Source organism: Cyphomyrmex costatus, unplaced genomic scaffold (assembly GCF_001594065.2).
Source record: "Cyphomyrmex costatus isolate MS0001 unplaced genomic scaffold, Ccosl1.0 scaffold72, whole genome shotgun sequence".
Classification (NCBI taxonomy): domain Eukaryota; kingdom Metazoa; phylum Arthropoda; class Insecta; order Hymenoptera; family Formicidae; genus Cyphomyrmex; species Cyphomyrmex costatus.
The window spans coordinates 1,685,932-1,702,863 of record NW_017280289.1 but is presented as its reverse complement, the minus strand read 5'-3'; the positions used below and the strand labels follow the sequence as shown (position 1 = coordinate 1,702,863).

The following is a 16,932-nucleotide window of genomic DNA, read 5'->3' as shown; positions in this document are numbered from 1 at the left end:
TCTTTCTTTTGATCTTCGTAATTCTTCGAGAAATCTACGATCTCTTAGTGCATTCTCTACTGGTCTCGTTAAATACGCTCTCTTCCACTGAAAACCTCCTCCGTCTTATCCTCTGGGTAACAAATGTGCGGTAGTACTGTGAAGAATAGAACTGTCGGACGTGAAGCGTACATAATGCGTCAAGATTCTCAAGTTTTGTGTTCGATAGGGATATTAACTATAATATTATCCAAGTCGCAAATTGTCATACATGTAACAAACGTGCGGTAATACTGTGAAGAGTGGAATTGTCAGACATGAAGTGTACATAACGCGTCAAGATTCTCAAGTTTAGTATTTGATAGGAATATTTAAACGACAAATCGTCATATTCGTAAAAAAATGTCGCAATAATTGCAGTTATATTAATAAAGAACATATTTAATTGAATATTTTCAACTACTCGAATTTCTCGTCATTTTAACTTATTGTATCGTCTGATACGTTAGAAAAGGAAAATGGAAACAAGATCCCGAAAGAGCTGCTGTTGCTTCGAAAGTCATCCCCTCGTCAACACGACGATGCAACGCACGGCATTATCGCAAGTATAACACTTTTTCTTCCCCGCGGCAGTTTCCCCAAGATAAGCGAATCCTTTCCTAGGAAAATTCCTTTGTTACCTCACGTTGACTGGCCTAGGAGGGCAAACTATCGTATAGGGCTCCGACAAAAGTGGAGCGTGTACAATATAAAGGCGTGTCGAAACTTGTTACTCGCGCGAGTGCTTCCGTGACTATCTGCCGAGCTGTGCAGTCTTATACCAAGTTACCTTTACAAGTGGCGCAAAAGCACGCGAGAGCTTCTCACAATCGAGTTTATAACGTGTCCCACCTAATACAGCTGCGTAACCACAGTCGATGATTACGTTCAAGTTTTGTTTCCCTCTCGAGTAATTGCTCTATGAAAGAAACTTATAAAATACTACGATTAAAACTTCTAATAACAAAAATATTAACAATTCAGAAATTTAACAGAAATGCGAAGAATATATGATACTGTTGTCGAATACTTAATAATTTGATAGTAATTACGTTTAGAATAAATTTAAGCATTTTAATCATCACAGTTGCTTTTAAAAAATGTTTGATTTTAAAAAATTATGTCGTGTCTAATAACTTAAAATTTCATTAAACCGAATAGTTTAATGGAACTTGTACGACAATGATCTAATCTTGACAATCAATAACTTACCAATTTTGATGAACAAGATTTGACTTAATTTGGACATTACTACTTTATTAATTATATTTTTTATGCGCTACCATCTTGAATGTTTTGTAATGTTAATTATTATTTTTATATTGTATTGCGAAAAACCTTAACCGAAGGTTGAAACGTCACACAAATTTACGTTTTGTTTTATTCTGAATAAATTGTTAAAAAAGTACACACTTAGAATCCATGTTGGCTCATACGAGTATTGACAGTTTTTTTTGTTTTCTTAATTTTTTAGTTTGCATCAATAATATTATCTCTTATACTGCATCGAAAATGTCGAAATTTGAGCCAAATAAACGTCATTTGCGCGAAGTGTTGATCTTTTGCTTCAAATGGAAGAAAACTGCAGCTGAAGCTCATCGAATGCTTGTAGAAGTTTACGGTGATAGTGCTTCTTCCGATAAAACATACAGAGAATGGTTTCGACGCTTTCAAAGTGGTAATTTTGATGTGGAGGACAAAGAACGTTCTGGACAGCCAAGCATTTGAAGACAAAGAATTGCACGCATTGGTGAATAAAGACCTATGTCAAACGCAAAAACAACTTTCAGAAGCATTAAATTGTGCTCAATCTGTTATTTCTGATCGTTTAAAAGCCTTAGGAAAGGTCTACAAGGAAGGAAAATGAGTCCCATATGAACTGAAGCCAAGAGACATTGAAAGGCGAAAAACCATCTGCGAAATTCTGTTTGTTAGGCAACAAAGAAAGGGGTTTTTACATCGAATTGTGACTGGTGATGAAAGTGGATCTATTTCGATAACCTCAAATGTTGAAAAACCATTTGCGATCCAGGCCATCGACGCCAAAACGCAATACTCATGATTTCCAATTAATTAAATCAGATCATTCAATAATAATATAACAGATTAAAATAGACAGAATTGACAGATTTGTAAAATCTTATACGAATTTATTTTCTATAATGAATGAATATCAAATCACATTCTAATACGATATTCAGAATGCTTATAAATATTCAATGTTAAAAAAATATCTCACATTTAATCAATGAATGCAAAAAGTTAAAGTAAAAAGAAATAAGTAGACTAGTAGAAAGAAATAAATAATAATGAATGAATATAAAAATGAATCAAAGATGACGAAGTACGAATTATCACATTTTAGATTTAGCTTTCTTTTCGTTTGCCGTATATCTACACTCTTGTTACTCTCCACAATGTAATTTCATTCTAAAGTTACAGAACTTCTGCAAGCAACATGGTTGCAAGGCCAAACAGTGACCTATACTTAAGGTCATGTTACATTTACGAGATTTTATGTTACCAAACTTATGTATTAGCTGGTTTTAGTACACACAACAGAGAGAACGGAATTGCAACGAAACTACATTCAAATATTGTTGGCTTCATTTTGATCGCCTGTTTAATTGCATCCGATATTATTTTCGTAAATTGTTGTACTGTAAATATTTATTAAATCGTTTATAATCTAACAAAGAAAGGACAATAAGAGTCAGATAGTAAATAAAATAAAATAAAGCGGTTAAAACATTTAAATAACTTTAACTGTGTATATACATAGAAATAATTGAAATACAATAAATAAGTTAGAAGTACTTAGCCGCTTATGATGTTATAAAAATGATAAAAACGCAAATTTGTAAAAAACGCAACTAGTTTCGACTCGAAGGATTGAGTCATCTTCAGACGTCCAAAAAAAAAATTATTCTCTCCTTCCATACATACAGTCAAATCATAAAATCACCAACTCCTCGATTTTCTTTATTATTGAATAACATTGATAATAAAAGATGGAAAGATCTTATATTAGAACAATGTATCTGTAATCATAAATTTAAACAAAACAACCGTAGATAACAGTAAGATCTTATATGAAAATTCTTTAACTCACCAAACGAAAAATTATTTACACAAAATCGATTCGTCAGTTAACAGTGTATAATGAGAACAATCAAAAATAAGACATACAGTAAAATTTAAAAAATTGAAAAAAAGAGCCATGATAGCGGATACTTATTATATTTAAAGACTGAATATTAAAATTATACTGTGCAGCTACTGTGACTGATGAAACTATACTAAGCAAAATAACAAAAGTCGGTATCGAACGATCAAACTTTATTTGCAATGGGAATATAAGAATCGTGAAGACCTTCGGTGTCCGTTTGTAGATTGAGACTATATTTTTGTTTATTAATGTTTAACATCTCTGAAATTATACGCTTTCTATAGTTAGGTTCTTCATCTAGGATTCTCACAACTTCCCATTGAAAATCATGATTAAACTGAAGTCTATGATCCGTAATGACAGAACGAGTGGAAGTGTTATGCCTGATATTTTTTTTTTTTGGACGTCTGAAGATGACTCAATCCTTGGAGTCGAAACTAGTTGCGTTTTTCACAAATTTGCGTTTTTATCATTTTTATAACATCATAAGCGGCTAAGTACTTCTAATTTATTTATTGTATTTCAATTATTTCTATGTATATACACAGTTAAAGTTATTTAAATGTTTTAACCGCTTTATTTTATTTTATTTACTATCTGACTCTTATTGTCCTTTCTTTGTTAGATTATTATTTTATATAAAGAGTCCTTTATTTTTCATTTTATTTAAATCGTTTATATTATTTATAAAAGAATAAAATATTACAATAAAGTAATTTTTTATGTCAAAGATTACGATAGTATTAAACATTTAATAATTTTTTATGTATTTTTTTATTCCATGCTATTTTCTTAATTTTTTAGTGAAATACCGCTAAACGAACAAGTGGACAGATATTTGAAATACTTAATTATGCGATTTTTCTATTATCAATTCATTTTTTATAATTCTTTACCTGATGATGAATTTATCATGTCTATTCTATATATCTTTCTTTCTCTTTCATACGAATTAAATTAAAAAAAATCTTATTTAACGTTTAATAATAATTTAGTAATTCACAGAAAAGTATAAAGTTATTAGAGAATCACGTTGTTGGGCTCAGACTTTGAGAATTTCGTCTGAAATGTGTGCTGGAAACATTTCAGTTTCCCTACAAAACGATTTCAGAGATCGCATCAACACCTGTGATCCTCCCGTGTAGCGCATGTCCTACTGTAACTCCATTATTCGTTAAAGAACCTCTTCGAACAATTGACTTCGCTCTTCACAATGCTTTTCGCTTGAGTTGCCTCAGCTCGTTTCCGTTTATAGCAGCCATATTCGAAAACGAAGATATAATCATAATTTCCACTTTCTTCAAGAATAATATCGACTGTATAATCTTCTTTAGAATGTATTTATACAATAATTTATAAATATGTACTAAATGTTCATTTTTACATACAAAGAAATAAGAAATTATTGCGTATTACGATGGTGCTCGACGACCGACGTTCTCTTCTCGGCATAGGAAGATGAACGAGCCACAATTTACGGGGCCATGATGTTACGTTTCGCACCGAAATGCCCGCAGCTTATTGGCCATTGTACGCAAAGAGATACGTAAAACGATAAGGAGATCTTATACAGAGAACTGACAACGCGTCTTGCAAGGCGATGAGGACGCCGAGTGAGATTAGGAGGGACGGGGCGCCCGACGTACTGCTGAGCTAGTGGAAAATAGCGTGACGCCTAGCAGCCGGGCTTCTTGTCTGGCTTTATTTCAACCGACGACTCCACCCCCGGTATCAACTAGATGGGGATCGAATCGGAGAGCCGTGAAATAACAGTCCTGCGACGCGAAAACGTTTTTTTATAAATCTACATCAACCAACAATTTTCTCTGCTACAACAAATAGAATATTTTTGCGAGATTATATCGAATATGGTGCCACAGGTTAAGGAAAAATATATGAAAAGATTAGTCTCTTTGTATAAAAAATTATTTAAACCCTCTGAAGCTTTTTTACATCACACAATTTCTAGGCATTATCTCGATAAAAAATCTACTTAAAACAACTTTAGAACTTAGATTATTTTGTATGTAAGATCTGCAATAGTTTTCAATGCACATACAAAGTATATGCGCGTTCTAAGAAAAGAAGTCTTTAGCGAATCCGTTGTTTGCACAAATAAATGAATAAATGAAAAAGGGAACCGTGTAATACGATACTTGTTTATAGTTCTAATCGTCGACAGGATTTTAAAGTCATTCGACACGCTACATTTTAAGAACCTGAGTTGAAGGGGCAATAATATGGATAATTAAAGATTTGCGTGTAAAATACCAACAGTTCATCGGATCCACTACGGCACGCATGTTCATGAATTCAAGAAGAGTATGCCTGGATTGCATCGCGTGCACATGCTACTATATATACAAATATCAATACGACTACGCCGTGTATGTGTGTGTGTGTGTGTGTGTACGCGCGCGCGTGTAACGTTTTCATTAAAACTTACTACTGCTTATTAGTAACTATGCTGTAAATAGTACGCAAGATGTTACCACCAACAGAAACAACCAGAAAAGAAAATAAAAGGAAAAGAAGAAAAAGAGTAATAGATAAGTAAAAGAAGGTAAAAAGACAGTCAGAGGCAGAAAAAGGCGAAAATAAGCGGAAACTATGACATCCAAGATGATATATTCTTGTTTTCTGACAATGAGAATAAAGATGCGAATGAAAAATTCAAACGTAAAATTAGACAATGCTATGACACATTTTTGTGAAGATATAAATTTCAAATTGTCTTTTTACATTTTAATCCCTACAAATCTTGCATACATTATAATGTGTATCAAATTTGTCAATATTATATTCATTAAAATTATTTAATATTATTATCTAAGATATCATTTATAAGATCTGATGTACATAATAATGTGTATGTTGGAAAATTTGTTAGTCAGAATTAATTGAAAAAAAATTAATTGTTTAGTATGAATTATCAAAATACACATGAATTGAATTTCAAAAAAAGTGTTTAATATGGTTCCAACGAAATTATTAAATTGTTAAATTCATTTAAATTAAACTAGTGAAGGTATATAATATACATGTATATAGTATATGTATTAATTATAATATAAAATACATATATAGCATATGTTACTTATATACATATATGTATCTTTATCGATTTTATATATTACTTTATACATTAATATTTTTATAGGTAGATACTATATTTCTGTAGAAATTAATACTAAAAAAGGTACGTTTAATAAAATATAAAACCATTATCATTAATCTAATATTAAATTACATTGCATAATGTGATAGCCAAATTGTAAATTTGGTAGAAAATCTATCTAAAGTGTAATCTGGAGTTGACAAGAAGTATTTAGTCCCAGAGTATAATCGACGCGAAAATGTATCGCTTACAAACTTCCCACGGCACTTCCTATCGCAACGTGCATCATAAATGTCAATTAGCGCCACAATACCTCGCAAACGTGAGAACAACGCCAATTTACTCGCTTTCATACACCACACGTCATTATCTCCACAGTTCTGCGTTAGAGCGTTTTCAGATTCTCCTAATTATAAGGTAGGTAACTACCGAATATTTTATTATTATTTTATAGAAAGAATTTATTTTACTAATGCGTGTGTAATAATATTTCAATCATAATAGTAGAAATACTCTAATATAAATATATATAATGTTTTGTGTATTTAACAATGATATCAGAAAACTTTTGCCTCTATAATTCTCGAAAATCAAAATACAAACGATAAACAGTAAAAAAAATTCTGTTCTTTCGTGACACACGATGCAAAACCGCTAACGATCGCTCCTCTCCATTTTGTGGCTAATACCACTCAGCTTTCACATCGCATCATGTTTCTGTCGCATATCTGTCGTTATCGATGACAATTTAACAGAATTATTACCAATGAATGATCCATTATATACCAAGAAATAGCATTATTATTTCGAGCAGATATTTCATATCGTGACATTTAAGTTATTAAAATAATAAATTCGATTCTAACACATTGAATTTATAAATATTAAAAATTATTGATCACATTGTATAATAATATAATTGTTTTTGAAAAATTTATATTGTATATAATATATTTATATGGTATTAATTTATTTTTCATGTGTGAATATGAAAGATTTTATTTATTTCTCGTTCAAATATTACTATTTCAGTTTACTGATATAACTTTACAGAACACTGCTTACTATATGAATAGAGCAATCCATGTATTTACATGATGCAGATCGAGTTTCTGCGCGATGAATAGAACTGCAATGCTGCAAATCTTAGATGCACAACACACACTCACATATACAAATATTCTCATCTTCATTTCCGTCTATTCAAACACTATATTCCGTTGGATTTTGCCAATGATAATAATTATATTTATTTGAAATATTTTATGTATATCGTATATATTTATTTAATCTTTTCGATTCTGATTATATTTTCTATAATCATAAAAAATTGAATTATACCGCGTCATATTACAAAATGGTTTAGCAACAATATTATTAATTAATTTTTTTTCAATATATTATTATTAAAAAATTTTATTTGAAAATTTTACTGAAAGAAAATAAATAGTTTATCTAATAATTATTTAATAATTGCCCCAAACGATCAAGTTGTCACGGAGATATCTCTGTGCAAAAAGAATGTCTATTTACAAAATTTCATTTGTAGTTACAAATTTAACCGAAAAACATTTAAAAATTGCTCTCGTATTGCTCAATTATTATATCCTTTTTTTTTAATTATTTGATAGTTACAAAGATCTTTGTTTGTATTTTTATTTATGGCAAATAAACAATTTATAAAACCATTTTGAAAGCATGCAAGGACATTTTTACGTATTATTTTTATTACATGTAAATATTTACGTATAATAATTTGCAGTGTAAAATTTAAAAAATGTTTTTCTATATATCCACCTAAAATATGTGAAGAAAGTTATTACAATTCTGCAAACTCTTATTTTATTTGTAATGATTTGTATCAACGAATTAACGCCATGTAAGTCAATGATATTGTATGTTAGAGAGCTAGAAACTTGTAAATACATATTAAATACATGCGTAAAGTTTTTACAACTATTATAAAAGACTATTATGTAAAAACTAATAGACACACATATATATGTATACATATACACATACAAACAAATATGAAAATATAAACTGCAATAATATTTTATTTCATAATTCATAATACCCGACCATATGCCATATGGCTATAATGAGAACGAAAGGGTTAATGAACGTACATTCATTATAAGAATCGATTATATGAGAAGATAACGTGTATGCATGTGTGTATGTGCGATACACTATATTATATACCACCATAATTTTTTCATTCACAAATAAACAATCAACGCGTTATTAATCCGAACGTTTTGCTCATTTTGTTTCAGAACTCCGAAATATCGTTGTTTGAGACGAATATTCGTTTCATGGGAAGTCTGCTCGCCTGTTATGCTCTCACGGGAGACGTGATGTTCCGGGATAAGGCGGCGCAGCTTGGTGAACGGATGCTACCTGCCTTCCAGACGGAAACCGGAATTCCTCATTCCCTCATCAACCTTCATACCGGGGTAAGTGCGGCTTTTCGTTGCCATAACTCGCTAGTGCTCGCATCAACGCAGGTTCGATGTACTTTGATATTACATTAATTTTCTTTCTTGCGCCAAAAAAAAAGAACCTACTCATTTACTACACTGAGATAAAAGAGTAAAATAAGAAATCACGGATACGAAATATCATAAATTTATACAGATTGCATCAAAATCACATATACATTTTAATAGAGCTAAAATCACGTCTAGGGGTCAAAATATGAATGAAAAACTTCTTGAGGTAGCTTTTTTATTATCAAGTTTAATATTGAAAGTTGAAAGTTACGACAGGAAATAACGATTAAACTTCCAGTAAAGAAAGATTCACAAGTTGTGTATAAAGAGATCATTTAAATATATATATCCAAATAACGTAACAGATTACTTTAGAGATCTTTCCATATCAATTGCTGATTATTGGAGATATGTTAATTTAAGTTTTTTGTAAAAATTATTTTATTTAATTTTAATACTTTTTTAAATTAAATATATTCTCTCTCTCTCTCTCTCTCTCTCTCTCTCTCTCTCTCTCTCTCTCTCTCTCTCTCGATACATTTGTAATTTATAACGAACAAATAACCTTACTAAGTTATTATAGTATTATTATCAAATCTTGCTATTATATTTTTTCCTCAGGTTTTGTTATATTGCTTAATAAAAATTTACATATAATATATAATTTTTTAAATAATCAAAAAATTGTAAAAAAAATTAAAAATTTGCTGTAGTTCTCAGCAAACGATCCATTGATCTGTTAAGAAATGAAACACGCGGTATAAATATAAAATACAGTTACACACAGCTCACACTTACATACTTATTACAAAAAGCTACTCCAAGGCGTGGTGTTTCCGTTCTTGCACGCTTCTTGTTAAGTATCGTATGTAGGCAATGATGTTACGCTTTAATTGAAACGATTCCATCAAGTCACGTCTGTCGAAATAACGGTGCGCGATTAATATGCAAATTCTTAATTGGATGGATAATGAGACTGCAGAAGGCGTATACGGCCTTTGGCTCTATATGATAGACGATATATTCGTTCATATATATTATTTTTTCTTTTTTCATATATTCATTTATATCGCTTATTTGGTGATGAAATAACGATAAGTGATTATCTATAATTTAAATAAAGAGAAAGACTTTTCATAAAAGAACGAGCGGTTCATTTTAATTAAAAAGAAATTATTATTACATCTTTAGTGTTATCAAAATTTAAACTAAAATCAATTTTATCAATATATGTTATATGTTTAATAATTAAACCATGTACCATTATTTTATTAAATTTAATAATAAAACTATGAATTAAGCTGTAATTGATAATAAAGTGCTTTTAAAATGTGTAGAACAATAATAACTACTTATCTGATATAATTAACTTAATTTTGATTACTGGAAGGTTGACACCCCCAGACCCAGGGCCTTTTGGGCTTCTCTGTTTAAATCTGCCATTAATTGCATGTATATATGCCGATTGATTGTATCCGTTTGACTTCATAATTCGTATTAATGTTTTCGATTATTAATTTCTGCGCCATAATTGTCTATTAATTTGAATGGCACAGAAGAAAAGAGAAACGAAAAATGTTTGTCGGTTCAAAAAGTTTCATATATTTTATTGTTCTATGTGATTTTTTTACTCTATGCAGCTTTACTCTATCAATTCAAATATCTAAGCAGCATATATAGAACAATAAAAATTACAAAAATTTATCTTTTTTACACATATGGTATATCAATTATACAATATTTTTTAACAAATTTAACAACTCGCTATGATGTATTTGCAGCAACGAGATAATTCCGTTCTCTTATTCCCTTTAACAACAAAAGACACATGCAAGCGTTACATCGCACGCATACTCGTCTATCTTACCACTATGGAATTACAGTGGGCAGATTAATTGGCTAGATTAAATTATAAAGCGATTATGGTTCTCCCAACCGAACTTCATCTACCTAAATCCTCGTTACAATATTTGAACGATATCCGATGAACAGATTGTCTATTCGTTCTTTTTTTTTTTTTATTTTCGACGTTTCAACAATGGCTTTTGATTAGTTAAAACCGCATCAGATTTCATTCTACAAAATTTTCATATTATTCTTAATATCCTAATCCTTTTCATAAAGAATTAGCATATTTTACCTGCTCTCATGGATTATATTGTTTGTACGAACTATTTCCTTTTCATAAATTAAAAAAATGGATATTCAAGTAAATTCTCTTATAAAATTTAAATTAAAACCATATTCTAAATTTTTTTAATACTAGAGATCCTATAACAGAGGCCACAAACTTTTGATTGGTCTGTCAGAGTGGTCAACTCCTGCTGAAATTCAAACTTCGATAACTTTAATAGGGGAGAAAAGAAAAAAATATATGGTAAAAACTGATGATAAAGACGTGAATTATTTGTTGGCATTCAATTTTTTAAATTAATATTCTGTATTTTCATAAAACTCGTCGTTTAGGGAATTTTTTCTCACAATATAACCTTTACTTAAAGAATTATTGCAATATGAAGCAGCGCATCCATCCGTTTTTGCTATAAGTAAATTGAATTAGTATATTTTTTATAGTATATACTTAATATTATAAATATAACAATTTTTTAGATAATACTATTATATCTTACAACACTACCTTCAAATTGCGAGTTACGGTGTAACATATATAAATAATTGAAAACGAAATTGATATAAATCAGTATTTCTATTTTATATCTTTCTTTCTTTTTTATTATGAAGAAAAATTTTTATATTACTCTCTTACTGTTTAAATATTATAATTTTTTAAAATATTGTTATACTTAATCTATCCGTTTATCACGTTGAACATTTTATATCTTGCGATGTGTTTTAGCTGGAAACTTGCGCTTATTTTTCAGGCCAGCAAGAATTACGGTTGGGCAAGCAGCGGTTGCAGTATTTTATCCGAAATCGGGACAATGCATCTTGAGTTTACCTACTTGAGCGATATAACGAATAATCCAGTGTTCAAGAGCAAAGTTGAAAACGTAAGGAAGGTCTTGAAGAGTCTAGACAAACCAAAGGGTCTATATCCGAATTATATCCATCCAAGAACAGGAAAATGGGGTCAACGTAAGTATCTCAATAATCTGCGTTGTACTTATTTTCTATATTTTTTTTATTAATTTTCGCAAATATAGCATATTTAAGCGCGCACAAAGATAATTGTCTAAAAAGCTTAGAAAATTATTTAAAAATCGTTCAATGTAAAGGAATGTATTTTGAAAATGTAGAATATTATACGTGCCTCTGTCATTCCTGCATATATATTTGTTCCTGCATCATAAAATTAATTGCTTTACCCTTACTACAATTATTTTCAATATACAATTATTTTTAATTATACAATTGTAGACATGAACGACACAGCAACATTCACATTCATATTTGCATTTAAATTGTGATTTTTCAAAATCTCTGAATGTCTTCAAGCAGACGATATCAAATCGATATAAATATATTTAAGTATTAACTTATTACTATATAATAACGTTTGATAAATCTTTGAACGCGTGTGTTTTGCGGTGAAACATATTTTTAATCTGATTGCTACCAATTGTACACCGTGAAAATAGTTTTCGCATAGCCGTGAAATCGGCGGAGTGTAAAATCCGCACGTAACTTCGATCGTCCCGCTTTTTTCACTATTTCCTATTGCAAGCGTCGGCTCATATTGCTTCGCGAAAAGATGCTTCGCCGCGGTGGCGTCGGCACCGTCTTCACCATAGCCGATCTTGAATATCGCATTTATCATCCTCTGCCTCGGATCCTAAATCCCCTGCGCCTGTGTACCTTCTTACTGCACGTATGACGAGATCCTTGGGGATATATATCATCCAAACCGTTCGGTATCTAGCCTTATCGCACATCCTTTCCACATTTTTCACGATTTCTCTATGGTGGACACTCGTATTATAAGTACACGTTGCTCAGATGACACATTGATTTTTCGATCAAGACACATTTAAACAAATAGTATATGACAAACTAAAAAAATTTTACATAATTAATGCGACAAATATTTGATAATAACTATTTTATTATTTGATGCAACTTTGCTGATAAAATCTTATTGTCACATCAATATACAATTTATTTGGTGAACCTTTATATCTCTATGAACGAAAACGTCATCGATCTTGTTTGTTCGAGTACTTTTTTGGCGTGTAACAATAAAAATCAATATACTACTGACTTTTTTTTTTAATAAAAAGATGTAACGTATTATGTCTTTGTGGATAAAAATCAGTATTTAAAATATATTATAGCTTGTCAACTTTAAATTATAACTAACATTCGTTTAACGAAAGCTTAATCTCATATGGCTCTGATCTTCATGCATTTTCTCGAGATAATGTTCTTACGCTATATCCGAGGAAGTAGTGAACAAAAAGATAAAGCGAAACTATACGTCCTTTCATCGCAGATCTCACATAAAGTGGAACCATGCTTTTAGTTAGCCCAAGGCACCTAGGAATTAACCCAGTAGAAATCAAGAAATGTGTGCCCTTTGTTTCGCCTCCCTCAAACGTGATCGAAGTAGACCTGTAACGTGGAGAACAAACTCCTCTTTTTCCGGGAAAAGATTCTTCCACGTTCCTTTATCTCGTAGCGATTACCGTTGCTATCTGTTTTAAAGCGGTATCTCTTTTAGAGCAGTCGAACAGCCGTTTTATTTTGCAAAACGAGTCGCCCGCAAGTCTTTAATTTCGCTTTAACATGGAAAGAATAAAAAATAAGAGTAAAAATGATACACTAGGAATTTTTGAATTGAGAAGAAAGCAAATCTTATTATTTATATTCTAAAATTTTCTTTAATGTAACGTATGACGAAGTGTGCTCATTTTAAATCTTTTAATTTTTACTTAAAGGAATAATCATAATTGTACTTAAAAATCTAAAATCGAATTTACTGATTTTTATGAATATTATTATTAATATTAAACATTATAGATAAAGGTCTCTTTATTAAATATATCGATGCTGACAAATTATTATATAGATTACATAAATTTTTATTTAATAATAAATTATCAATTAATTTTAACAATATTTTAAAAGATATATGTACAGTTTTCCCTTTAATCTGAAGAGAATATAATAAGATAATATTATAATCCCAGATTCTCTCTCTCTCTCTCCTTCCCCCCCGTACTTTTCTTTTATTCCTTTATTCTCTTATTCTTTAATCAAATCCAAGTCCTTTTTATCAATTTAGAAAGTTTTTTATTCTTTAATCTTTCATAATACAAAAGCTATTAGCTGACATATTTATCTAGAAATTATATCAGAAATAAAATTTGTCAAAGAATTTGTATATAAAAAAAGAAAACAGCGGGCCTTGCTTAGTAATTTTACAGAGAATTATGTCATGAGCTCTTCTGGAATTTACATAAATTTACTTACGACAGAAATTTTTTTATGAAAATTGCAGATCATATGTCGCTCGGTGGGCTCGGTGACAGTTTCTATGAGTACCTACTGAAAGCTTGGATCCAGTCAGGCAAGGAAGACGTCGAGGCACGTGAAATGTACGACGACGCTATAGCTGCTATAACTCAGCATATGATCAAAACATCCCCTGGCAAACTGGTCTACGTGTCGGATTTAAAATACGACAGACTTGAGCATAAAATGGGTCACTTGGCTTGCTTCGCCGGTGAGTTTTAATATGCATTAATGTAATTACCGATTACCATGATTTTTATAGCGTAGTCAATTTTGCGCAATGATACTCGAGTACAAAATGATGCTACAAAATGATCCATTTACAAACACTCCATTAAGTAATTATCGTTCAAATTTATGATATTAATATTATAAAGTTATTTATTTACTCAATTAAAGCTTTATTATTATAAAATAGAATTACTTTATGTCTCTTTATATCAATACATGAAAAGCGATTAATTTAACAAAAAGAATCTTGTCAATAAGGTTGTTGTTGCATGTTTTGTAGGCGGTATGTTTGCTCTGGGCGCTAAAACTCTAGAAAACGAATTGTCTGATAAATACATGAACATTGCTGCTGGATTGACCAACACGTGTCATGAATCTTATGACAGAAGTGCTACGAAACTCGGCCCCGAAGCTTTCCACTTTATCGAAGGCAACGAGGCCAGAAGTTTAAAGAATGGCGAAAAATATTACATTTTACGACCTGAGGTAAGTCGTCCGTGCTCTCAACTTAACGTAAAATTAGCGCGAATTGTTCAAATTTTATTATCACAGTTACTTTTCCTCCGAAAGAGAAAGAAAGAGAAGGATTCATACTAAAACATTATTTTATAAATTATGTTAAATCGCGAAAAAATATATTATACGGATGGATTTAACTTTATTGATGTAATTAAATATAATATATATACTTTCTCTTTTTTATTATTAAATAGAAAATTTAGTCATTTTAATTATTAAGTTTGTAATTTTATGACAAAAAATCATAAATTGCATAAAAAAGTATTTTTATTATTTTATGCAAGATTATTTTTTATAAGAAAACCGATATAACTTACTGAATAGTAAAACAAGATATACTTCTTCACAGACCTTCGAATCCTACTTCGTAATGTGGCGGTTAACAAAAGATCCAAAATATCGCGAATGGGGTTGGGAGGCGGTTCAAGCATTGGAAAAACATTGTCGGGTTCCCGGAGGATTCACGGGACTTAACAATGTTTACCTAGTCGACTCGGCGAAAGACGACGTCCAACAAAGTTACTTCTTTGCTGAGACATTGAAGGTAAAGAGAAACGAAACATCGCTTCGATTCGGTTTACGCTACTTCTCGGAAAGATTGACTTAAATGGTTAATATTTAGACCTTTGCAACATTGCAATTTATCACGTTTGAGTTTTCTACATAATTATTTTGACAAAATTATTTCCTCCGACAAAATTATTTTTAGATCTTTTTAGTACATACAGAATTATTTTTGCATCTACCTAAATTTTTAAATACTTTAGTCAAATTATTTTTTTCCTTATAATTATATGTATAATTACCATTTATTTTTTATTTAATCTATGTAAATATTTTTAACATAATATTTTTTTAATCAGGTTTATAATATATAATATTTAATAATATTTATAATATTTTTTAATTAGAGCATTTATAGAGGCAAAATAAAGTGGAGATAATATATCGGTAAAGAAACTTTCCAATGAAACGTATTTTTTTATCAATACATGAAATATAGAAAAAGGAGAGGAGAATTTAATAAAAATATATGTAGTTATAAAAGTATAATAATAGATATGAAAATATAAAATGTAAAAATATTTTATCTTTTTCCAGTATCTTTATTTGCTCTTCAGCGACGACGATCTCATAAGTCTGGACGACTGGGTATTCAACTCCGAGGCTCATGTGCTTCCTATCAAGGGCAATCCTCTGTATCGCCCAGCTCCTTCTTTATAAGCCAGACAAATTCACGATATATTGAACGATACCGACAATTCTCGTTTGGCAGTGATGGAACCGATAAATATATATACATATGTATATATACATAATATATATAATAATACGACGATACACAGTGGATCAAAATTATACAGAAGACTGAAGAAATTTATTTTGAACAAAGCGCTTTTTCAGCCAATTTTTTTTACGTAATATATTATTACAATATAATTTTTTACATAATATTGATTACAAAAAAATTCTATGGCGACAAAAACAAATATCATATTGCATTTGTTATATTTTTTTATTTTTTTCCATTTATTATCATAAAAATGTTCATATAATGAAAGATAATAATAATTGACTCGTATGATTTAAAAATCGAGGAAAATGTAAAGTGTATATAAATTTCACACAATATAATAAACATTAACATCTTGTTTTCAAGACTCGATTAGGCTTTACACTTTACACTTTCCTCGATTTTTAAAAATGTTCACTTTACGATATAAAAGATGTTTAATTCTAAACATCAATACGCGATTTTCTATTTTGACCCATTGTGTAATATAATAAAATCGCAAATTAATGAAGAAGATAAAGAAAAATTAGTCTGCCCTTCGATCACGTTTAAATTGAATCGATACATTTTAAATTAAAATAATTATTTTAGGTAAACGAAAGAGAGAAAAAATGAG

The 16,932-nt window shown here is 30.1% G+C and overlaps 1 protein-coding gene across 2 annotated transcripts in view; it reads left to right on the top strand.

Annotated features, from left to right (window-relative positions):
- Window positions 1–16,410, top strand: part of alpha-Man-Ia (alpha-Mannosidase class I a) — a 351,960-nt gene extending 335,550 nt beyond the window's left edge. For both annotated transcript variants that reach the window (XM_018548472.1, XM_018548473.1), the window contains 6 exons: window positions 8,585–8,764; window positions 11,683–11,896; window positions 14,259–14,483; window positions 14,784–14,989; window positions 15,372–15,566; window positions 16,124–16,410. In XM_018548472.1, the coding sequence (XP_018403974.1) occupies window positions 8,585–8,764; window positions 11,683–11,896; window positions 14,259–14,483; window positions 14,784–14,989; window positions 15,372–15,566; window positions 16,124–16,246 (1,143 nt within the window). In that variant the 3' untranslated portion in view covers window positions 16,247–16,410. The remainder of the gene's footprint in view (window positions 1–8,584; window positions 8,765–11,682; window positions 11,897–14,258; window positions 14,484–14,783; window positions 14,990–15,371; window positions 15,567–16,123) is intronic.
- Window positions 16,411–16,932: the final 522 nt, after the last annotated feature.